The sequence below is a fragment of the Meleagris gallopavo genome, chromosome 11, assembly GCF_000146605.3.
Source record: "Meleagris gallopavo isolate NT-WF06-2002-E0010 breed Aviagen turkey brand Nicholas breeding stock chromosome 11, Turkey_5.1, whole genome shotgun sequence".
Lineage (NCBI taxonomy): Eukaryota > Metazoa > Chordata > Aves > Galliformes > Phasianidae > Meleagris > Meleagris gallopavo.
The window spans coordinates 17,086,981-17,112,026 of NC_015021.2; the positions used below are offsets into that span (position 1 = coordinate 17,086,981).

Genomic DNA, 25,046 nt, shown 5'->3' on the forward strand with positions numbered 1-25,046 from the left:
AAGGCAATGCACGCTCTTCTTTCTTGCTGTTTTTTTGTTCCTAATTCTAGTTTTAGCAGTAATTGAACTTTCTCCAATCTTATATTGTTTAGATGTAACAATTCCAGAAGTGCTTATGTCACCTGAGAGTTTTAATCCCATGTTTTCTTTTTTCCTAATGGAATGTAAATCTTTATGGGGTCAGACTTTCAAAGGTAATAGAGGATCTAAAAATGCAATCATCAGCTGGGATTTTCCAGAGCTTGAATGCAACATGGTATTTATCTCCTGCTAATTTTAGCAGATTGAAAATCCCAGAAGTTATCCCAGATAAATGCTGTCTCCTTCTCCAGGGTCCTAAATGCCTTTGAAGTCAAATTCTATTTTCAAATGCAATTCAGAACCAAAGTTCCTAGGTGGCATTTAATTTACCTTTCCCCCAATCTTCCAGAAGTCTCCTATTTTGAGATGCAGATGTGGCTTGCTATTTGCTTTAACAGTGTAAGCCTGCATCACAGACATGGTTGCTACCAATGCAGCCTTAGCTAGAAGTCATCAGCAGACACCACAGATAATGCAGCTGTCTACCGCAATGTAACAGTGAATGGGATTTGTTATGATAAGAAGCTAATAAGACATTAACAAAAGTAGCTGTGCCTCGATTCATAATATCACTGCTCAGCATTATTCTGGGATTGTTCATCCCGGGCTTTAGATGTGATTTATAAACTTTAATTAAATAAGCCTCTCAGAACCGCTTGTTGGAAATGTAACGTTAGTTCTAAGAACTCGAATTAACCAAGAAATAATAGAATAAAGGTTAATATGGGATAAGCACTCCATTTTTGTAGAAGATGATACGGCTGCTGTGTAGGTTGTGCATAGAAAAGGAAATGCAGAGAAGTAGCTCAAGGTCATTCCACAAGGCTATGGAAGATTTGGGAAAGGGACGCTTGAGAAATGATTGTGTACGAGATCTGCTCACGTGGTTTCCCACTCTTCTGCTTCTTGTTGACTCAGATGAGAAAAGTTAACCTTGGGATATTTTTTCTGAAGATTTTTGTGATTATTTGGATGATGTAGATGTGTGTAGATGTATTCTATATTAATGTAAAATAAATACGCTTTGAAATATTTCTGTTCTTTCTAAATTCTTCTGTAGTGTCATGTAGTTATGAATTGTAGTATTTGTTTATGTTTTAGATAGTGAGCTTCTCCTTAGGCTGTCAGAAGAGGATGTGGCTAACGGTCGTGTCCCTCTCATTCCTATTAACCCAGCTTTAGGTGCTGTGTGTGTTGGAGGTCACATCTTCTAGCAGTCACAGAGCGGTGAGGTTTGTATGCTGTGGCAGGGTCTGCTTCTGAGTTGGGCACTATGAGGAATCTTCATGTGCCCGCAAAGGTGCCCTGGGGTTCTAACAGCTGTGTTTCAGATTACTGTCTGTTTCTTATACCCATATTTTTTTAATATCTTGCCGTGGTTATCCGTTATTCTGCTGTATTGTAAAAAGGCATAAAGCAGATGCAATACAGTTGCAGAAGTTGTCCTCTCAGTTGTTAGTGTGACTTATTTCAGCATTTGTGTCTTTTTGGTCTAGATTGGAAGAGGACTCCTCATCCTTCAGAAATAGTATGCCCACAGTCGTCTTGGCCAATGATTCTTCTACAGCAAGCAGGACTTCTTCCTCATCCTGAGAAACCTTCATCTCTTCCTATGTCAGTGGCTACAAGGCCCAGAGCCACCTCACCACTCTCCCCACCAAAATCACTTGGACTGGGGCCTTCCTTTTATCACGCACAAGACGAAGAGCTTGCAAAGGTGGTGGAGCAGGACCCTATGCTGGAGGAACTATGTAAGCCTCTTTGTTGTAAGCTCTGCAATGTCACTCTGAATTCAGCTCAGCAAGCCCAGGCTCATTACCAGGTAAGCAGAGTAGTAGGGGGCATGGATTCCAGGGCTGCTGCATCTTCATTGGGTTTTGAGTGCTCTGTTGGCTATACAGTAGCAGCATCATTTGAATTAACTCATCTGAAGCTACCTTTGCTACATCTGGTGGACTGGAAGCTGTGTCTAGAACTACTGTACACACATAGCTTCACCTTGGTTGAATTTGTTGGTCATCAAGAAGAAGCAGAGCTTTCTTTTAAGGTATGATGACAGGATCAAATCACAAAAAAATTTTCTGTGCAGACAGAAGTCCTACTAAGATGGCATGAGTGGGAAGGTAGACATACCTACTTTTTCTTTGTTTTCCACCTCTACATCTTACCAGTGAAACTGAACTTCTAATTCCACAAACATGATTTTTGTAAGGCCTGGACAGATGTTTTTGATAGAACTAGCTGTGCCCTTAGGAGAGTAGTCTGCTACCATGTGCTTGTCACTGCCTCCTTCCTGAGGCTATGCACACCACTGCTTTGCTGAAGGCTGTATTTATGCAAACACTCATGTGCTTTGAACAGTGTATGGGTGTTGAGTCATGGCCTGAACCACAGATTGAGCATCTGGGTAAAAGACCCGGTCAGCCCTGGGAGCACAGGTGAAGGCAATTCATCTGTGTGATTGGAAGGGGTGGTGCCTGGCTGCACCTCTTAGACTCATTTAAGGGCTGACTGCTACTGGGCAAGGATCTCTTTCTGGTGATCCCTCCTTAGTGGAGCTTTTCCCTGGGGACCTGTAATCTTCTGATAGGGGTGAGTGATTTTCTTCTTTTCCTTTATAATGCTTTTTTTATTCTGCTGGTGCTTCTGCTATCACATCTCTGTTGTAATGACTTTCTCACTGTATTGGCCTGTCCAATTGCTACAGGAAGTATCAGCTGGATCAGCTCAAACCAAATTCCATTTGCTCAGTCTGTCAGTTGGTTTCTCTGAAATTGGTTAGGAACAACTTGCGTGTTTCTTTGCTGACACTGAATAAGTCTTAGTCTTACATCATCCCCTATATCGGTAGCCTGCCTTCCTAGTGCTAAGTTTGTGAAATATGTAGTTATGGTAACTTACTTCACTACCCAATACAAGAGGGTGGTTTTCTGTGTCTTCAGGATACCAGGCCCACAGCTCACATTTGCTCTGTTGGCCCTAAAGAAATAAATAATGTTTTCCTGACCCTAAAGGAATAGGTTGTTATAGTTTAGCATAGGATTTCTGCAGTGTTTCTCTCATGGTGAGGCAAAAGTGCATTTGTAGTTAAAAATGTGTGACTTTTATTTATTTTACACATATACTTTAATACATATCCACAATACATACACTTGCTCTTATACGTTTCTCTCAGTTTTCAAAGCACCAATAAGAACTACAGTATATATTTTCCAAGAGAAAATAAAACACAAAGCTGAGGTTTTTTTTTTTTAGAAGTTTGGTTTCTTGCATTATCTTACATTCGCAGCTTCATGAAAATGTATGTGTGTACTCAGGCTTATCAAAAAGCAGTTAATGTTTTATGTTTAAAACACAAAATGCTGGTTTTAAGTGAAATAGAAACAGATTAAAGAACTAGTTGTTGCCTTACTTGTTTCAGAAAATTGTTTGAAGATTAGGTGCAATGTGCTAGCTGGTGAGCATTCTGGAGCAAAGGGGGGGGCTGTCTGCATCTTTCAAAGTCACAGTGCTGTTTTCTGAGTGATGGTTCCTTTACCTGAGATGCCGTCTTCCTGGCCGTTTTTCTTTTTATTTCTGTCTTCTTTTCTGTAAGATGCTGTTACTGGGACAGTGATTAAACTAGTTCTCTTTGCAGGGTAAAAACCACAGTAAGAAACTCCGAAATTACTATGCTGCCAATAGCTGCCCGGCACCCGCCAGGATGAGTAATTCAGTTGAGCCTGTGCCACCTCAGGTTGTTTCCCTTCCAGCTCAGGTAAGGCATGGGGAGGTGACTGAGATTGTGATGTTTGCTTGCAACCTAACTCTTATTAAGAATAACTAGGTCTCATGCTTTGAGGATTACTGCAGGAGCTTGGAAGGAGTTTTCCTTATGATGGCACAGGAAGGTGGTTATAGACTGTTGTGAGCTGTTTGCTTTCTTTTGAAGGAACAGATACCAATCTGCTGTTGCAGCAGAATTTTGAACTTGAAATAGATCATTTCTGCATGGCAAATACTTTGTTTCCTGCGTAAGTCTGATGTCCTGCTGATTAAGATTGTTTAAAAGCAGGTATAAAAGAAAATAGCTACAGCTGGATTTAAGCATGAAGGTGTGGATCTGCTCTGCGAAATCATGCCTTCATTGTGTGAGTGAAGCCTATGTGGAAAAAGTGCTTAGATGCTCCTGCACCCATTGTTCAGTGTTACTATGTAATTCTTCTTGCTCCTTCTGCAGTGGTTATTCCTGAGTACAGGGTGAGTGGAAGGATGGGTCATTCTGAGATTCAAATCCATCTGCTCTCAGGCATGTTAGAGGCAAAGGAGATAATGTTTACTTTGTTCTTCTTGACTTCTGATTGTCTTGGGGCTTAGCAGCTAACCTGTCTCTTGCATGTGAAAGTGCAGAGAGCCATAGCTGAGCAGCAGGGATAAAAGTTATGCCTGTCATCTCCAAAAGTTTTAAGCCTCTGTCAGTACGAAAGCAGAAAGCATTTGCTCTAAGCAGATTGTTACATGTGCTGTCAGAGCCACCAGAGGGAGACTTAGTCCTGTGTAAAATGGCTTTGTGGCTCATGTTGCTGAATCAGGGTCTTAAGAGGGCACTGAGTCCTGTCCTTGGTGATGGTACGTGGGTGCTGTCCTTGCTGGGGTGTTTGGTGCTGCTTTTGATGGAGAGAATGGTCCATGGCAATAAAATGGCCATTCTGGTTCCAGGTGAGGATTTATGTTATAACTCATGGGTCAGAATTGTGTATAAGCTTGTGTATAAGCATGTAAGCTTGCAGTTTCAAAGGAGACGTAAAAGAAACTGGACTTTGCAAGTGCTGCAGTGACATGGCTGTATCAATCTCTTGCTGCTGCAGTTTACGGAGCATTCTTCTCTGGAAGATGCACAAACACTGAGGAGACCTTGTTGCTGTCCCAGTCAGCGTGCCTGTCTGATGAGACAGGCAAGGTATTGTTTCCAATGGCAGGAGCTCCTCGTGTGGGGCTGGATCTTCCCTCTGAAGTTTGGGTTCAGGTGTCCTTGCAACTGAAGGTCAAGGCTAAGAAATTTGGTAACTCTGTTATTGCTTTTATCTCTCAGTATCATCAGGATACTATGGAGAGATTGGCTACACTGGAAACACGAGCGGGGAGTGCTGTTACGTTTCAGTGAGTCGTCTTCGGTATGAAAGTCATGATTTGTTGGCTCCCAGGAGTCAGGAATAGCGGTGTTACTTCACTGCTGTGAAGTAAACAAGCTGCTGTTGCTGTTGAAGAAATACAGAGTTTATTCAGATTGTTTTCCTCTCTATCTGAAGCATGGAATTTATATAGATATCAAGGAATTTGAAGATGCTGTGGAAAGCTGAGGCAAAGAAAACTAAGTTGTCCTTGTAAAAGCAGTTGGGTAGGGGCTGGAATGTCCTAACCCAGTGTTTTAATTCCAGTGCTCTTGCTGTCTGACAAAGGTGATACTGGTCTCAGACACTGTGATTCAGGTATTGCAACAATTTAACTTTGTTTCACATTGTGTTTTTCCCTTTGCTGCTAGATGGGATCCAGTAAACCAGGCGGTCGAGTGATCTTGGCCACAGAGAATGATTACTGCAAGCTTTGTGATGCCTCATTTAGTTCTCCAGCTGTGGCACAGGCTCACTACCAGGGGAAAAATCATGCCAAACGGCTGCGTCTTGCAGAAGCACAGAATAACTCATTCTCGTAGGTATTGTTCAACTTCACGCTCAGGCTGAAAGCATGTGGCAGTATCTCTGGCAGTCTTTTTTGTCAGAAAACTCGGACTTGCAACTGTTTGTATTTGTTTAATCTTCAGGGATGCATCAGAACTAGGCAAACGGAGGACAAGGAAAGAAGGGAATGAATATAAAATGATGCAGAACAGAAGAAATATGTACACAGTTCAAAACAACACAGGTAATCGCGAGTTCGCACCTGTTCTATTGTATATTTAGAATAATAATGAATGTTCAGTAGACTTGTTTTTCTTCTATTTCTGAGCTCTGTTCTAACAGGGACAGGTTGTTAAAGGAGCTGGTTCCAGCTCTGTTGATTCTTCTTGTCTGCATATATCTTCCCAGCTGTTAAAGTTACTTTGTTTTGTCAGCCTGCTTGTTATTCTGTTTTCTCTGTTTGTAACTTAATTTACCATCTGCCCGGCCTGTCTGTAGGGCTGCTCTAAGTGATGACAATTTTCCTGCTTTATTTTCTTGGCAAGAGACCAGATGCTTTGACTCCTGCTGTAGCACAGCAACCTGTATGTGCACTCTCCTGTCCAGAATGAGAAAGATGAGAAAGTGTGTTAGCCTCCCTGTAAGACCATCTGTTCCTAGAACCCTTTCTCAGGTGTTAGTTGCTAACTTTTCCTCTTTATTGTTAAAGTGTTTTAGAGTGTCCAGCCCAGCATCTATTTCTCTTTATCATTTTAAGTTGTGTTATGAGCACATATTGGCTAAAACCTTGCTTCCTGGTGAATCTTGGTTTAATATTGCCATTTCAGTCATTATCCTTTGGAAAACGTTTATTTTAAAATTCTATCAAATGTCATTTTGGGATGACTTCTAACTGGGTTAGACAGCTTATTTTAATCAAAAGTATTCTAATCAAAAGACTTCTAATTCTTGAGTTGGGTGATTTAAAAAAAAAACCTAATTAATCACTTAAATGATCAATTAAAGAAGCTAATCTGTGGCTTCCTTTCATGCATTTGTTGAATTTGAAGATGTCAGTGAGGTGCCTCAAGCTTTTTTTAAATAGATAAATAGACTTTTCTGTTGCTTTCTCAGGTCCCTACTTCAATCCCCGCTCTCGTCAGAGGATTCCTCGGGATCTGGCAATGTGTGTCACCCCCAGTGGCCAGTTCTACTGCTCCATGTGCAACGCTGGGGCCAGTGAGGAGATGGAGTTCAGGCAGCACTTAGAAAGCAAACAGCATAAAAGCAAGGTGTCTGAACAGCGGTACAGAAATGAGATGGAGAACTTAGGCTACGTACAATGATGCGCCGCCCGTGGTAGTAGTTTGCAAATAGAGCAGCTTGTCTCTCGCCTGCTGTTTGCCACATGCCCTGCTTTGTGCTCCATTTGATAGGAGTATGCTCTTGAGCTATACATGTAACACCTGCAAACTCAGTGGTATGGTTAAATTTTTTTTCTATCATAGTTGGCAGGATGACACTGTGCAGGACATGAAGTGTTTTTGATGTTTGTTTGCTAGTTATCTAAGGCTCCTCATTGTGTTGAGTGGCTGAGGGGACTTTGTTTTCTCCTCGGCCTTCTGCATGAATATGCAAAGCCGAAGAAGTGCTGGAAACTTCTGTGGTTCTACCACATGGGTGAGACCACATGCAAAGCCTGTTCCCCTCTTTGCACGCCACAGAGTAGTGCTCCAGAATGTATTTCTCCAGCAGAGTCAATCTCTGAACAGCTTGTAAAAGAGGAGCAGGAATGGGACCTGTAAATGTGTGAGTTAGGGGTGTACTTGTCCACAAATTGCTAATTGTGGCTCTTCTTACAGCCTACAGTAAATTCTTTTCACGTGCCTGTAGAAAGGCTGTGCACACCTCTCTATCTTGGAGGGTCTTGCCTCTTACTCCTTTCTCTGTGTTGCAGATTTCTCTCTGAACATCTGGCATTAGATATCAGCTGATTAGCCACATCCAGAAATATTCTTCTACCAAACAGTTAACAGTGAAAAAGGGTTCTTGGTACTGTTGACCGAGTACTTTAATGCACTATGGGTAGCTCAACTCTCTGTTAAGTCTCGGTGGCTTAATGAAGTGAATTGGAAAGCAAACCTTGGGTGGGATGTGCTGTGCTCTGATTCCATGTTAGATAGGGTAGGGTTAAGGATAGGTTGGAAGGAACTGTCAGCTGTAATTTCTTTGCATACTGATGTAGAAGAGAGTGTTAGTGCCTGGCCTGCAGCTTTGTTGCTCTGGGAGAGCAGGGCTTCCTTGGCCTTGGGAAGTAGATGTCAGTGTATCCCACCTCCACATCATTCCCTAGAAAAAGCCGAAGGGATGTTAAAGAGAAGGTGAAATGCTCCCTGTATTAGATGAACTTTTCCCCCCCTCTTTCTTTTCCCATCTCAAACTGGGTTTTAATTCCATTTCTTGATGTGAATTTCACCATTTAGGGACCATAGAAATCTAAGGTTAGTTAGGATGTGAATGTCACCAGTGATGATTGAGTAACAACTTTTTGGTGATGCAGAAGTATTCACAAAACTTTTCAAGCATCTTTTTAAATTTTTAAATGTCAGTGAAGAGTATGTGTCTCTTTTAATTTTCCTAAGCAAAAGTGGAAAGGGGATAAAGAGTAGAAGTAGGACTGGCATGCTTCTACCTGTTTAGGTAGATGTGAGGAGCTGTGATTGGAACCCGTCTCACAATGTTTCTGTCACATCAGCTTCAGTGGCAAGTGCAGCATGTAGCTAAACCCTGTTGGACCTTATTCACCACAGCACTGCTACAGCTGTACATTGGTGGCTGATGCAGAGAGGAGGGGGTAATGGAGGGACCACGCCTTCTCTCTTACTTCTCCATAGGTAGATTGAATTAAATGCAGCTCCATCAGTTTCATTAACCTTTTACCAGGGATAAACTTTACCTGATGCATGATGTTGAAGGTAACCAATCCTGCCTTTTTTTTTGCCATTCTGATCCCTGTCTCTTGCATTCCAGAAGGATTATCTGCTTGCCTTAAAAAAAAAAAAAATGAAAAATGACTAAACAAAAAATCTATGTAGTTTTTATTAGTCTTTTTAATTCACTTTGGAAAGGCTTGTCTCACTTGGCTGCTCAAAAATGAATGCTTTTCTCAGAAACTGAGTATTGTTGTCTCTAGCTAGCTGAGCACCAGGTAGCCATGCAACCTTAGCACTGCTTTCCTATATCCTGGCAGGGTGAGCTTTTGCAAAGTAGCTGAAAGCAATCTACATCATTCCTGGCTGATCCTTGCTGTGCAGATACAGGCAGGGCAGCAGACATCCTCTTGAGTGGGATTCCTTCTGCTTTCTGCAAAGCCCTATTAAATATGCTTTGTGCACAGGAGTGTATTAGGAGGTAAAACAGGAGCCCAGACTGAAAGGCACTAACTAGGCAGTTTTGACAGGCTGTTTATTTCTCCTATGCTATCCAGCCCACAGTTCACATTTGCAACGCTGAAGAACATTCCCCTTGCAAAAATCTCCTGTCAACCTTCTCCCCTCATCTTTTGCTGTTGAAGGGCTGGTTTCCTCTTAGTGGAACTTTTGTTTTCTTAGTCTGACACCGCTGTGCAGGGCCAGGAGGAGCTGGATTAGCTGTACCTTAAGTATTTCATCAGTATGAATCATGCTTTGTAGTTAAACATCCCTCTTGCTGTAAATTAAAGCATTTATAAATTCTGTGGTATTTTCCACAGGCTGCAATTAATAGCAGAAAACTGACACTTTTTAAAATAAGAGCTGGGGAAGCTGCAGGTACTTATAATGAGGACCAAGAAGGCTTTTTGTTTGCTTTCACATAGGTTATAATCAGCTGTTCACCTCTTTGCTTAGGTTACTGCTCCTGCTCCCAGCCCAACAACCTGCTCTTCATTTGGCATTTCCAGTAACTGTTCACCTCCTGTGACTGAGTGGCTGCTAGAAGTGTCAAGACTCATTTTGCTCCATGTGACATTACCTCCTGGTACAAATGTGCTACATCCCACTTTCCCTTTAGCACAGGAAACTTGATTACAGACACCTCACTATCATCATTAGGGTTCAAGCCAATCCAAACTCATGCTTTCCAGCATGAGAAGCAGGATGGGTTGTGGTTTTATTTTTTTGGGAAAGCTGTTCTCCAGATCATTGTTCAGAATGTGTGTTGTGGGATGAGAAGGATACCATACAGCTGCAATACTATTTTCCAGACTCAGCAAATTATATTCTCTAGTTATAATCGAAGTATCAAAATCAAGAAGTAGAACTTTTGTGAAACTGTCACATTGGCCAGTAGGTTAATGACCTTTGCTGCTAGAAATGGAATACAAATCAATGTCTTCATATTTATTTTACTGTGCTGACCACTAATTGACTTGTTAGTATTTAAGGCATTATGTAGGTTGTTTTTGTTTAAGTAGTGAACTCTACATTGCATCGCACTTTGCTTTGGGGTCAGAAATGATATTTAATATATTTGTGAAAATGTTTTGGCTCTCATGGGTGTGTTGTTTTCTTTCCCTTGATGCAAAAAGCTCCATCCTCACCCCCCTTCCCATTCCCCTGCGCCCCCCCCCAAAAATAAACCCAGCAAAAAATAAAAACAAAAACAGCAGTGCAGCCAATGGATATTCTTTGTTTATTTTCACAACAAAACTAGGATTTCCTTTCAGCTCTTACTTAAATGTCCTTTCTAGGTGTGTGTTTTTTTTTTTTTTGTCTGGTTGTTTTGGTTTTTCCCTCCAATGATTCCTTTGGTAACTTGGTGATATCTGTGGGGAATTTTTAAGCCTTTCTTTTAAGGTAAGGAAGCAAACTGTGGAATCCATATACTTATGAAAAGTATTCAAGTGATATTGTTTTGCTTGCATTTAAGCATTAGTTGTTATTTTGTGTTCTGCACTGATGGTTAAGTGCACTGTAATCTTGCCTAACATTGGTCTCTTTTTGATGTTTTGCTTTTTTGGTATTTCTCAAAAGGAACCCTGGAAACTTCTGTGGCATTGCTTAAGATGTTCATTAGCGCAACAAAATGCGTTTTTTCTATAAAGTTTATTGTCCTTTTTCCTTTTCTAGATGCTCATTACAGGGTGTTGGAAAGGAAAGCTATTACCATAGCATGGATTTATATTTTGGCTTATTAATGCATGAGGTCCTTTTGCTTCATTATTTAAGTAATACTCTCACTGTAACCAATGGAAATCTTGGCCAAGTCTGGAGTAAATGAAGTACTCTAGCCAAATACGTTGTGTTGGCTAGGGCCAGGGGAATTATATTGCTAAAACTTATGTTTTTTACTTCTACATTCGGGTTTCAACACTCTTCAGGTTATGAGGTTGGCTTTTTTTTTTTTTTGCTTTCTTTTTCAAGGAATGTGTGTCTTACTCTGTAAAGATTTGCTCCTGCCCCAGCTAAAGTGGTTTGAAATCCATGGACTTTGGTGGATAGGAGCAGGCCTTGAAACCTTTCAGGAATTTCATGCTGCTGGTATTTTCTCATAGATACACTTCTTTAAAAAAAAACTCTTAAATTTTACAACTTTGTATACAAGGATGCTCTGGATGAGAAAGGCATCTATTGCCAATTATGGAAAAACCAACACCAGGATTTCTAAGGGATTAACAGAGAATGAAAAAGTATTGACTTGATCAACTTGATTTCTTTGAAGCTAGTAGCTAAGCTTCTATTTTTGTGAGCTGAGCCTTTTTTTTTTACCATCTGCACGAAGTTGGAAGCGAAGATAAAATGTTTTCAAATAAATGTAGTTAAATAGTTCTGGGAATTTCTTCTATTTAAGAAAAGTATTTCAGTTAAAATGTATATCTCTTTATCTGAAATATCTGCAGGTAAAGGCAAGACAATTTTTTCTTTTAATAAAGTCAGTTTTTCAGTCTGTATTTTGCAGGAGAAGAATGATTTAATTTCCTTCTGCGTCTGTCCAGCAAGATCATTTGCAAGTGCTTTGAATGTGTTTCATCTAGAGCCTTCTTGTCAGGTTGGTTTTGTACATTTGTCCTTCTTTCCTTTATGTTCTGTTGATCCCCCCTGAGGGAATAGTTGATGAAAATGATTTTTTTCTTTGATCTATAATAAATATCTTCCTCTTACCATTGTACGGCCTTAGTGTTTGGTTTTGCTGCTGCTTGTGTTATGATGCCAGAGAGTGCATAACTGAATTGATTTTAGCCTAGCGTTGAGTGGGGCTGTAAGTATTATGTTTTAATACAGTGATAAAGGAGTATTGTAGGATTTGTTACTTTGGGTGATCAGAGCTCTTTGAACTGTTACTGAAAGCCAGCAGGGGGCTGAGTTCTTCCTCTGAGCTGTATTGGCTTCAGGAGGAGTTGAGATGGGAACCAGAAGGTATGGGAAGAGCTCTTTTCGTACAGTACTTGTCCCTAGAGTAGACATCATAAGTTCTGGAACAGCCCCAGGCTGAACCATCGACTTGCAATTCTAACTGCAAAAATGTTGGGATGAGCTGAGCCTGATACATATATTTGCATATTTTTTTTGCCAGTGTGCTCTTTTGCCCTTTTGTTACTTGAGAGCTCTAGAAGAGCATATGCTTATGCAGCAGAAATGACTTTCCAAACATCCTGAAGTACATCCTGAACTGGAGCATTAACACCAAGAAAATCTGAGGTTTGCTAGGTTGAATTCAGGTGAGAGAAAAAGTTTGGTTATCCTTGGTGCTGAGAGCAGAACGAGCTGCTGACCTGAAGGGCAGTATCCTGGCACCTAAGGCACCTAGGGTTTTGTGACAACTCTTGTGGCACAGCTCTAGTCTAGATGCAGTTGTCTGAACAGGCACGTGTATAGAAATGCTGAGTCACAGCCTGAACCAGTGACTGAGCACTGGCAGGCAGGGCAACCCAGGGAGCTCGGGTGTGTGCAGTGTACCTGAGTGACCAGAAGGTGTGGAGCCAGGATGCACCCCTTCCCAGACCTCATTTAAGGGCTGGCAGCGGAGGCAAGGCAATCTTGCTGGAGATCCCTACATAACTGAGGCCTTCCAAAGGTAAGCAGTTTTTCTTCCTTTGTTTCTGTGTCTGTGGCTGCTGCATTCGGGCTTGTTATCATTTGCTGTAGCCTAGGATTGTGCCACTCTGCTATTATTGCTATGTTTTCCATCACACTGTAGTATTACAGCATGTATCCTTGCACTCATGCCCTCTGTGATTCAGGGGATGGGAGCACTGCAGTGAGTAGTGACACCATGGTGGGATTATTTTTTGGCACTGTTTTGTGGGACTAGGAGCTGCCTGAGTACTTAAGTGCCTTCTCCTATTGTAAGAGACAAATGCAGAGTGTTTAATGTATTCTTGTTTATAATTAATAGGGTCATTTAAAAAAAAAAAATAGTTTTGTTAAATTGGACCCCAGCCTCTCATTGTCTTTTGTTATCTGTGTTCCTTACAGTTGTAGGAATGGATGAGCAAACCTGTATGGAGCAGCACCTTCCTGTTATGGGATGTTCAAGTACTGTCTGACATTATAAGATGCTTCTTAATACTTACAGCTGATAATTGTGTTCTGTGTTAATTCCATGGCAATTCACTACAGTTAAAAAAAATTCAGTACAGTATCATGCAGAGACACCTGAGCAACCTAATTTAGGTTCACAGGTATTTGTTAAATTATGCAGCAAATAAAATAATACAGAAGGAAGATCTTAAACTAATTGTGTAATTTAAAAGCATAAATAGCCCTCCTTCTGTTTCTCCAATTAGCCTGGTGTGTGAAGAGCTTTTTTAGTTTTGTGACATTTTACAGTTGAGGAAGTGAAGGAAAAAATAAGTGATTCATTCAGAAAGGCTGTGACTGAAAAGGAAGATTGAACTGAGGCCTTTAAATACCAGAGTTCTGACCCTGCCCCTTTTCCATGAATCCTCTTTGCTCCCTGCCTGACAAAAATTACAGGATTTTTAAAACAGTTTGCTTAATAGCTCTTAGGTTTTCATTTTTTTATCTATGGTGACTTTACCTTGTATGAGGAAATGGTCTTTAGCAAATGGCTTAAAAAAAAAAAAAAAGCTTGAGAGAGAGTTCTCCACAGATTTTGTGGTAGAAGCAATACAAAGCGGTGGAAAAAAAAGACCAACAGCTTTTAGAAGAATTGTAGATGCTCTATGCTTGTGAAGTATGGGTTCAGAATGCTCTTCTGTGTTCATTTATGTCCACTTCATATAAATTCTCTCTATTCCAATTGCTAGTTCTCTCAAAGTATTTGAATGGGGTGCTGCTTGTCCTTTTAGGAATTCTAAGGAACTGCTGTAACAGATAATACCTACAGTTCAGTTGGCCTCATCCCTCTCTGTTGTTCTCTTGGCCTTGTTCTGCTGGGCTTGCTTCTCCTCTTTACCTGCATAAAACAAGAGCAGATCTACTTAAAGTCTTTGGAATTACACAAGTGCAGAGAGATTGGAAGATTATCCAATGTATATTAGCTGAGAGTAGAGTCTACTTTTGGTAGGTGTTTGCATTGCATATAAAGATGTTAAAAAGTATGAATTTAAGCATTGTGTCTCGCTATCAAGGGCTTTTTTTTTTTAATGAGAAGATTCTGTGAATGAAAGAGTAAGGTGTAGAATTGTAAGAAGAAAAGAACATAGTTGCATATAGAGCTAAATATGCTGCATTCAGTGTGTCTGTAGAATTTTATGCATGAATGCAGCATTTACCTGAGGAGGCCTGGCTATGTACTTTGCTAAATGCAATGAGACCTCGTGTGAAAAACAGCACTTTAGTTTGTCTATTGCCCGAAGTATTATAAGATTAAATGTAGGTATGAAAAACCTGTGAAAAATCAAATGACAAAACTTCCATGCACCGGAAGATGAAGACATATGGGCTATCACCTGCTATTCTGGGGAGGCTATAAGGGGTATTTCAGACTTAAGAGACTTGCAAAAACAATAACACAATTACAAAAATCTTTGATTGCAGTCAGCTAGAGAGTTTGGGAGCTAGCTGAGATGTAATTTGTGGCAATAGCTCATTATTGCTCTATATGAACTTGTGCAGGTGGGGTTAATCTGGATTAGCATTGATCTCCATACAGCTTCTCACAGCTGCTGAGAAATGTAGGGATGGATCGTACCACAGCTAGAAGTATGTATGTGCTGGATGTGTATTAGAAGATAATAAGCTTCCAGGGGAGTTGTTTCTAAAGTCTAGTCTGTTTAGTGCAGACTAAAAATGCTAATTATATGACAATGGTCTTGACAATAAGCATGCACACTTCAAATTTGCATTTCTGATTGAGATAACAAAATTGGCATTGCTTTCTTCTCTTACTAACTTCAAAGGCATTGACTTGGTGTAAGAAATGGTGTCCTGAAGCCATTCTGAGTAAGTGAAGCTGTATTTCTGTGACTGTCAGCTTGCCCACATAACAAACTGCATGGTAAATGGATGAGCAGCCAAGCTCTCTGAAGTGGTTTGTGAAAGCTTTGAAGTTACAGATGCTAACTGATGTTTGTCATTGGTATATGGCACCATATTCGCAGTGAATATAGTGCAGATCTTCCAAATAGAACTAGATGTAATCACCAAAATATTAGGACTGTAAGTTGTATCTTTAGCCTGGGTCATATTCTGTAATACGTAGAAAAGAATATAACATACGTGTCTCAGAGAGGTAAGTAATAATCAGAAAGGAAAAAAAAAAACACAAATGTAGACAACTTCACAGTTCTTGTATCTGCAGTGTTCCTTCCAGCCATCAGACACAGATGTAAGTTTCACAGGCCCTGCTGAGATTGCAGGTACTGTAAATTACTGTAGGATTTTGATAAAACTGACTCTAAGCCTTGTGAAAACAAGGCTTGGAAACCAAACTGAGTTAGTCTTTGGCAAAATTTAACTCTAGGAGGAGAGTTGCTAGCATGCAATTGCGCAAATGCATTTGGGGACAGCTGTAGCCTAGAGATATCCAGAACAATTCCCTGGAATTCTTGGAGCTGCCTACATGAAAACTAAAGACTGCATTGCCCCGTGTCCATGAGGATGTGGCACTGTTTACCAGTATCAAGGTAGATCTTCTATTTAGAAGCCCATCATCTCAATGCTGCAGTGCCTCAGTCAAGTTAAAAATGTGAGCATTTTCATGGATACTGGTCAGGGTCACCCTGTGCTCATCTGGACCTTCTGAAGATGAGGAAATGAAGCTGTGTCACATCATGCAGGAGCATCACTTACTTTTGGCATTTGTGATAAAACAGTGTTCTACAATTACAGCATCAGATGGCTGGCAGCAGTTTTGCCAGATGAATACTATACATCTTTCCCAGAAGGATTCAATCTTTAATATTGTTTTGATGCTGGAGGCTTTTCCAATTTCTGTTTATTAGAAAAGATTTATTTTTGTTGCAAGTGCTGTCTTTAACCCAATATTCCTGGTGCCATCTACAGTGCTGTGGAAGAATCGTGGCTGAAGTGTTTTGCTTTCATGGAGGGGCTGTATGACCAAAGCAATGGTCACCTTAACAAAATGAAGCCTCTGAGGACTGCTCAAGCCAGGTTGGATGGGGCTTGGGTAACCTGATGTAGTGCTTGATTTAGTGGTCAGCAGCCCTGCCTGCAGCCAGAGGGTTGGAACTGGATGAGTTTTGAGGTTCCTTGCAACCCAAACTGATCTATAGTAAGAACTAAGAGATCTAGCCATGAGGCAGGGACAAGCCACTATGTTCTGGGGGTTTTAGAGTCACCTGCAGATGTGCTCCAGTTTTCTCTCGTAAAAACATCTGTAAAAGCAATTTTTTATTAGTTCACTATTTGCTTAGTGAGAGGAACAGCAAATGCATGCTGGGTCTGTACTTGGAAAGAATGGATTTTGCTACTTGAAAAAGTTGTGATTGTGTGAATTGAGTTTGCTAATGTAACACAGCCCTCAGCGTTCCTTCCCAGAACATTTATCCTCATTGCTTTCTCTGTGGTGTTAATGAAACCTGTGAAAGTCAGTTACTGATCAGGTGGAGCAGAGATTTGGAAATAGCTGCTTGCTCAGTCTTAACCAAATCCAGTCACTGTGTTTTTGTTGATGTGACCTTGGGGAAGCTGTGACGTTTCTCTGTTTCAAGAGAACCTTTCCTATCTCTCTAGAGAGAGTAAATGTGAGGTGAGGGGATTCATAGATATTTCATAAGAGTATAAATAATAGACAAGGTGTAATACATGAGAGAACTCTGGCTGTGCTGAATATTCATGGAAGTGCAGTGATGTGCTTGATCCTTCTTCTGAGGGCTTTCTCTGAGCAACTCAGCATTTTCCAGATACACTGGAGGAGGAGGAAGAGGCAGGCAAACAACCATGTGGTGAGATCAGAACTCGCCACCTAAGATGCTCTGACCAGTGCTTGATTCTTCTTCCCTGGAGGAATGGCTGTAGTAACTGAAAAGTCAAAAATAGCACAGAACAGTGACCAGTTTTGGAGGAAATAGGTCACAGTAATTCATAACTCCAGAAGAAACCCTATCACCTCTGCAGGCTGTTTTCCACACTGATCCTGCAGGCAATGTACTGTTTGGTGAGCACCAGCCCCTTCAGACCTGTTGCAGGTACAGGAGGAGGTTTTCTGCTGGGTGACCAAAATCAAGGCGAACAGAGTATGATTTCCAGAAGTCCTGCAGCCTCTTGGAAAACTACGTTTTATGTGCACCTTCTGGCTGCAGAAGTCCTATCTGCCAGGTTGAGGAGCCCTGGCACCATGGCCACGGTGGCTCTGATGGGTGTCTGGAGCAGTGCAACACGTGCAGCATGCCTGTCCCCATGTCTGTGCATCAGTGTCAGCCTGAGGCTCAGCTCTCACATGCTGTGCTCACACCTCCTGATGGCAGTGCGAACTGTGCTTTTAGAAAGGACTGTTACCTCCTTACACCCATATTTCAGGTTTTTATTAAATGTTGCCCCATTTTCAGAGGTTTTTAGAGAGGTGACAGTGCGTTATGGATGCTGGCTTGTTGTTTTGAAGCAGGCAAAGGGAAGGTATTTTATTTTGATTTCAACAGCACGCACAATAGGATTTTGGAAGTGGTAATATCCAATGGAAACAGAAGAGGGCAGCTGTTTTTCGAGAAATGAAGAGCGCATTGACAGTTTTTGAGAATGAAATAGCAGCCACTCTGACCTCAGCAAAAGGGCTTTTTTCTCATGAATGAATAAAAATAGCGCAGTATTCCAGGGCCTGTGGTACTGTAATTAGTGTATGAAATAACAAGACCCCATCACCTTCTGCTTAGTCCCTGAGCTTTGTCTGGCAAAATCAGATTCTCTGCAATTTCATTGCAATGTAATTAAAATGTAACCAAGGGAATACAGAGCTCAGTCTTCAGAGATGTTCATCATCAGACAGAAAAGAATCAGAATGAGAGAGACTCAGCAACTTGCTGGCTTTGCAGCTGATTTATTTGCTTACTGCTCAAACTGAAGAAAATTTAAAAAGCTATGAATTGTACATATGGGAAGTTATGGAAAAAATCAGATTTAATAAAATGTTGTTGAAACCTTTAAGTGGATATTTTTAATTGAAAGTTGTTTTCAATTTGTACTTGACTACAAATAGATGAATTCCAAAGCAAAACATCCTTCTTGCATGAAATCTTTCTTCTAATCCAAATGAAGCGTTTTGTGGCTACTTACTTTTAAAAACTTTGATTTCCAGTAAAAATAATTATGTAAGTTTGATATGAATTTGCCTCTAGGTTTGGTTTATCTGAAGCTGTATCTCCTGGGGCAGGGCTGGGTCCAGTGTTATGCACCTGTTTATATGCTTAAAGCCACAGCAGCCAACCGAGGGAGATAGTGCCGGTGTGCTGAAAGCTAAATACCTGTGTGAGACTTCCACCTCCCAATGCCTTTTGTTGTTTTGTCCAGTATGAAATTTGGAAAATTCAGCAGAGATCCCTTCCAGTGCCTTCCCACTGTCTTTGTGCCTTTCTGGCTCTGAACACAAATGGGAGTTTTTGTATTTGGCTCTAATGAGGAATGTGTGAAAAGCGAGCTGTCTTTCTTTTTAAATAGCTCTGAGGCAGAAACAATTAGAGACCCACAGTAATGAAACAGTACCGACTGAAAAGGCTAACCCAGAAAGACTACTTTTCTGATGCAGAAAATAATGAGGACTGCCCTAAACTTTTAATCAGGATCTCAACTTTTATTTGCAGCTTCTGACGAAGACTGCATCCCTTAATAATGATTCTGTCAGTTCCAAACTCCTGAAATTAATATGAGAGCAATGAGGATTTAGTGGAAGTGCTAATTACAGATGCTGGAATTATTCTGCCACAATTCAAAACCTCTGGAGTGGAGAAACTCTTAGCATGGATGGGCTGCCATCTAATTTCTATTAAGTTGTGCTGTGGAAGGTGACCCTGGCTTTATGCACTTTCATTTTGCAAAACATGGGCATCCTTCTTTCCCACTGACTTCACACCTTGTGAAGAATTAGCATGCAAATAATAAATTCCTCTTGCTCTGGAAACTGTACTACTCATACTCCTATTGCATGCCATTCCTTCTATTTCCACTCTCATTATTTGTCCTAATGTCCTGGACAAATGGATGTCAATGGTCTGGGGCAGCTTCCCATCATTATTCATGCTCTGAGCCTGGTGCCAGCCCAACAAGATGTTCTGGGTGCCCAGGAGAACCCTGTCAGCACTGCTCAAAGGGTTTTATCATTTTTGTGGAAGCTGGGTACACAGCAGCAAGCCCACGCTGCCCTCAATGTAAATCCTCAGTACGCTCTGTCATTTGGTAGTTCAGCAATTAGGGAATCAATAAGTTTGAAGGCTTTAAAGCTTCTATTTCAGATTGGTAGTTAGAATCATAGAATGGCTTGTGTTGGAAGAGACCTCAAAGATGATTTAATTCCAACCCCTTCTGTGGACTGGCTGCCCCACCAGATCGGGCTGCCCAGGGCCCATCCAACCTGGTCTTTGCACTGCAGTGGAATTGCCAGGTCACAGCCAGAACCAATAGCTGAGCTTCAGGTAAGAAGGCATGGCTAACCTAGGGAGCTCAGGTGCAAGCAATGCTCCTAAGTGACCAGAAGATGTGGAGCCTGGAGGCACTCCTCCTCCTCCTCATTTAAGGGTTGGCAGCTGAGGATGCAGCATCTCTCTTTGGATAAAGATTGTGTTCCTCTTGAACTGTCCCTGGTTGTTACACAGGGTAAGCTGATTTTCCTTCTTCATTATCTGTTGTTGCTCTGTATGCCTGTATCCCATTTGAAGGTCTTGTCATTGCTTTCTTTTGCTGTACAGACATTTCCTGGGATGGGGAACCTACAGCTCTCTGAGCAGCTGGAGTGTCACAGACCTGGGCTCTGACTGTGGATCTTTCCTCAAAAGGCAACAATTTTTGTGTGCTTCTTCTCTGTCTGATTTGCAGCCAGCTCTAAAGCTTGAACCTTAATATTAGTTCCATTCCAACTGTTGAACAGCATTAGATGATTCATCTCTTCTATTAACACAAAAAGTAATACTGCTTTCTGCTTTGCACATAATGCCTTTTGAGAAATAGATGAAGACATAAGGGACGTCAAAGAATTATTTAATCTAAGCCTTTTTCTCCAGCCCTGCATTTTCTCTCTTTATTGAATAATTATGTGCTGGTCCCTGCCCTTGCCCCATTGTGCTGGAGATGATGCATGCTGACAGTGGCCATCTCTTGTGAGGGAAGGCTGTGATAAGAGTTGCACAAAGGCACAAATGCCCCTGGGTGGAACAGACTGAAGAAGAGGGAGAAGAGACAAGCTATGTTTTCTGTGCTCTGTTAGTAAGCCAAAGCCGCTATCATCGCTATCGTAAAAAATACCAGCCCAAACTTTGAAAGTCAAAGTGAAGTCTGAATAATTGGGCTGAAAACCTCCTTCAGTGAGGAGTCAATATGGAGATTTTCTGCACTGATCAGTGTCTATAGAGTCATACATGCTCGTAATCCCAGCAAACGTTCTGAGGAGCCAGTGTGCTCCATGGCAATACAGATTGAGAAGTTTTTGTTTTTGGGGTGATGGTTGACAAGTGAGGTGGGTTTTGCAGCTGGAAAGTGAAGATCTGTTGTATGGATTTGAGCTCTCATTACAAGGTGAGGGCCTGGACAGAAGGGACACTGCACCCTTTCTCTCCCCTCTCTGCCATTAAGAGAGGGGGAAATAGATCAAATAGGAAATGTTAGAAGTAAAAATGAGAGTCAGGAGGAATCTTACAGCATTAGGCTTTGGGGAAGGATATTTGTAAGCCCAATATTCGGTTTCAAATAAAAATGTCCTGTCTCTTCCAGACAGATTCTTGCTGTTGTCAAAGGTAGCAGCTCTACCAAAACAAAGCTGCATTTTCTCAGCACATCATTATTATGGTTATTTTCCCAGCACTGACAGCATCCTCACTGCTTTCTCATTATTTAATAGATATGTAAGAACCTGGTCCATCTCCCATTGAAGTCAATAATGATCTTTCTTAATTAGCACTCAAATCACTACCAGTCTCTTAATGTAGAGATGCAGCTCCTACTCTGTTCTCAGAGCTCTCCATGGCCAGACCCAGGGCTTTAGATGGCACCCAGTGACCATCAGGGGCTCTCTGAGATGCTGCTGGAGGAGGAGGACTCCAAAATGGCAGACCCAGCAGTGGACCAAAGGATATGGTGGCTGTGCCTGCAGAGGGGAAGCTTTGTTGCCCTGCTCCACTCCAGTAAATAGCCTGTGAGTGTCAGAACTGCAATTTTATTCACAGAAAAAGGAACCTTTCCTCCTTTTCCCTCTGAGCTGGATCCCTGAGGGCTGCAGTGACCTTGGCGCTCCCACCAAGAGCTGGGCTGGGGCCCAGGAATTAAGACATGCAGGTTTCTAAGGCCAATTACAGCACCTGGGAGTGAATGATAACTGGCTCGAGCTCTGCAGCCTGGAAAGCTGCTGCATACCAGTGCCAAGTTCACTGCAGTGGGCGCAGTGCAATTGATGTAGATACTGAGGAGGTGCAAAGGGAGGTGGACCCGTTCAGCAATGAGTGCTGAGACTGCAGAGTGTGTTTGCTGTGTGAAGTTCTTTATTCAGATTGTGATCTGAAGTGTTTGCAGTACTTCAGTCAAAAGGAGGAAAAAAAAAAAAGGCAAGAAAGAATGTGCTTTGATGAACTTAAAGAGTAGAGCAAACCTGGTTCCCTGCTGACTGTACCAACGTTTGCTGAAATTTAGCTTATCAGCACATGGTGATATTTGCTAGCAAAACAGACTCTAAATGATCTAAACCAAAGCACCTGGGGCCATTATAAACCTCCAATGCCTTAGAATAGAAAATTGTCTCGTATGGGGGCACTCGGGCTTCTCTCATATCATCCCTCCCAGAGTCATCTGGAGACATCTGTCCTCAGCTAGGATTGTGAGGACTGCCACCTATTTTCTTCTCACTGGAAAGCCTATTTTACATTTGCACTATTTGCACTCTTGACTGCTGATTTTTTCACAACTACTGGGTACAACTGAATATATGGGATACAAAAACAGAAATAAGTGCTTTGCCCTGGGTTCCATAGGAGATTAATGCTGGAGCTTTGACCACTTTTACTTAAATTCCAGACTCGTGTACTTTGCCCCCTCCTTCCTCTTTGTTTGAGTTGATAACAAGACCCTCCTGACAAGGACAGCACCTGAAGTGACCTATTAATGTATGCTGCTGGCTTGGGTGCAGGGGCAGACATCAGTAAATAAGTGCAAATATCAAGAAATACTGATGGGACTGGGATTTTTCTTGTAGGGTGGAGCACATCAACTAGTGATGGGACATGAGATAATGGCCTCAAGTTGTGCCAGAGGAGGTTCAGGTTGGATACTAGGAAAAGAGCAGTGGTGCATTGGCACAAGCTGCCTGGAGAGTGGTGGAGTCAGTGCTCCTGGAGGTATTCTAGAACTGTGCAGATATGGCACTGAGGGATGTGGCCAGTGAATATGGTGGGGCTTGACTGATGGTTGGACTTGGTGATCTTAGAGGTCTTTTCTAACCTTAATGATTCTATGACTAGCTGCAGCAGATTGGGTGCATGGGGAGCAGAGCCCCTTGCTGGGACCACGGGCTGCCCCAGCTCCAACTCCAACGTATTCTTTGTTCACTCATATCTCACAGTGAGGTTTCATTTATCTATATGTGCTAGCTCAACAAAACATCCATTTCTTAACTGCTATGATAGTCTCACCTCTGCTGCCTTTTGAAAATAGAAAAATCCGTGCAGTAAAATGGAGTGTTTTGATGAGTATCTTCATGCTTTTTCAGCTCTTTCTTTGCTTCACATCATAGTAAAGTTCAGAACCTCACCTCGGCACCTGCAGGACTGCCTTCAATTTACATTAATTTCAGACACCACAAAGTGAATCCCTAATAATTTCCTGAGCAATGTTAACTTTTTTTTTTTTTGTAGAGAGAGAGAGAGAGAACGAAGGAAAGAATCTGAAAGAAATCCATATACTATACATAATAACAATTTGCTGTGAAGCAAATACCCTTAATGTCCCAGTGAAAGCTCTTGCAATAAAATATATACAGTTCTCTTTTTGGCTGTTGATTCCAATTTCATAATGTTATGCCAAGCCTTTCAATTTTTGGAGCAAAAAGAAAATAAGATCTCAGTTCTTCATACTCAGGAGCAGTACAGCCTCATGGCTGGGAGCTGAGATGATTCCTGGACTTGCCCGGGTATGGTGTGGAGAGGGAAATCCCCCTCCCCTCCCCTCCCCTCTGATGCTTTTCCAGCCTGGAAGGAGAACTTTAAAGAGCAGTCATTTAAAATTATGATATATATTCCATCAAAAAGGGTTCTGGCTTATTTCTAAAGCACAGAAAACTGAAAAATGACTTTGTTTAAGCAATGTACTTATCTCCATTGGAATGTGAATGAAGATTAATCCTTGGTCATGTTGGAAAAGACTTAGCTTTGAAATCACAGGTCCAGTAATTTAAAATTAACATATACAGCAGAGTGAGTTCTTTTCCTGTGAGTTTGTCCACTATGGGCACTTTTTACCTCAATTTAATTGACTGCCAATTAATGTTAAGCGGTCACACATTTTTAAGTCTGGTATAGACACTTTCCCATATTAATCTCCATGTTATCTGAGATACTACTCCACCAACTCCAGAGACTGTTTTGTCTATTAGATATGTGATATAGAAGAACAATATATGATATGTGATGTTGAAAAGAATAACTGTATTTAAGACAGCTAGGTTTTGCACCCTCCTACAGCCCTTCACAAGGAGCCAGGCTACGTAAGCTGGTACAGGCAGGAGAATGAGCAGCTTTCTATAAATGCCAGAAATGTGCATCTCATCTAATCTTGTTCTGAGAGCGAGTACAACCACCTGCTGATGGTTGCTAATGATGAGAGTGGGGCTGCATGCAGTTATGGCTGAGCTAAGCCAGTATTTGAGAGGGAAAATTGCTGGCAGAACCGTTTGCTTGCTGGTGGTGAGGACCTTGTGTCCCAGAGTGCCAGTGACTCATTCTTAGATCTCAAACAACAAATGTGTTGCCCGGTGCTATCATGACAGATGCAGCAGAAACCATCAGGGACTCTTTTCTTTGCCTAATGAAAGCAAAGTATTTAATCAAGAGAGACCAAATGGATTATTAGAACTACTTCTTCCAGGACATGTGCTGAACAACTTTCATCAGGACTTGCACCAGCACTTCAATGGCTGGGTCTGCTGAGCCCACAAAGTCCCCAGACCACAGTGAACGCCTCAGAACTGGAGTGCTATGGGCAGCAATGCCACAGGCTGGGCTGGGCAGACTTCCTAATTCAACCATACCGAACAGATTGGCCATACCAGGAGAGTACATCATGGGGAATTGGTGCCTTAATACAGGCAACAAGGACATTAATTCCCCCACACACAAAGTGACAACAAAAAGCCATCACCCTTAGTTTCCAAGATGAACTTGGTCTTCACAATTCAGCCTCAAGCAGATCTGCAGTTAACCCTATAGCCTGAAGAATAGGAGCTTCTGCAAATGTGACTGAAGGAAGCCCCCATGAAAACACTGAACGTGTCTCAAGCAAGGTCAGTAACAGTGCCACAGTGAGTTGAGCTTTAAGGAAGAAAATGCCTTTTATTTTTAATTATTATTTGAAGAAAGGTGGATAGTTCCTATTGATTTTCTTTAGTCAAGATTTTTGGAGTGATTCCATGAAGCAAATTTTACTGCAGTGTTCTTGAAAATAAATGGACCACATATTATGCTCATTCGTTTAAACCCACCAGATCTATTTAAAAAGAATAGGAGCTGATTGTGTTAGCTTT

General features: G+C 41.5%; 1 protein-coding gene across 1 annotated transcript; it reads left to right on the top strand.

The window, feature by feature from the left end:
- Positions 1-1,292: 1,292 nt before the first annotated feature.
- On the top strand, positions 1,293-11,861 carry ZMAT3 (zinc finger matrin-type 3). The gene is made up of 6 exons (XM_003209195.4): positions 1,293-1,313; positions 1,578-1,903; positions 3,719-3,838; positions 5,603-5,769; positions 5,882-5,982; positions 6,852-11,861. Exons 2-6 carry the CDS (start codon positions 1,634-1,636, stop codon positions 7,061-7,063), a joined length of 870 nt encoding a protein of 289 aa, XP_003209243.1. The 5' UTR covers positions 1,293-1,313; positions 1,578-1,633; the 3' UTR covers positions 7,064-11,861.
- Positions 11,862-25,046: the final 13,185 nt, after the last annotated feature.

Coding starts and splice junctions, on each gene's coding strand:
- ZMAT3 (XM_003209195.4), top strand. CDS start 1,634: ATGATTCTTCTACAGCAAGCAGGACTTCTTCCTCATCCTGAGAAACCT. Junction 1,904..3,718: donor AAGCCCAGGCTCATTACCAG/GTAAGCAGAGTA, acceptor TTCTCTTTGCAG/GGTAAAAACCACAGTAAGAA. Junction 5,770..5,881: donor GCACAGAATAACTCATTCTC/GTAGGTATTGTT, acceptor TTTAATCTTCAG/GGATGCATCAGAACTAGGCA.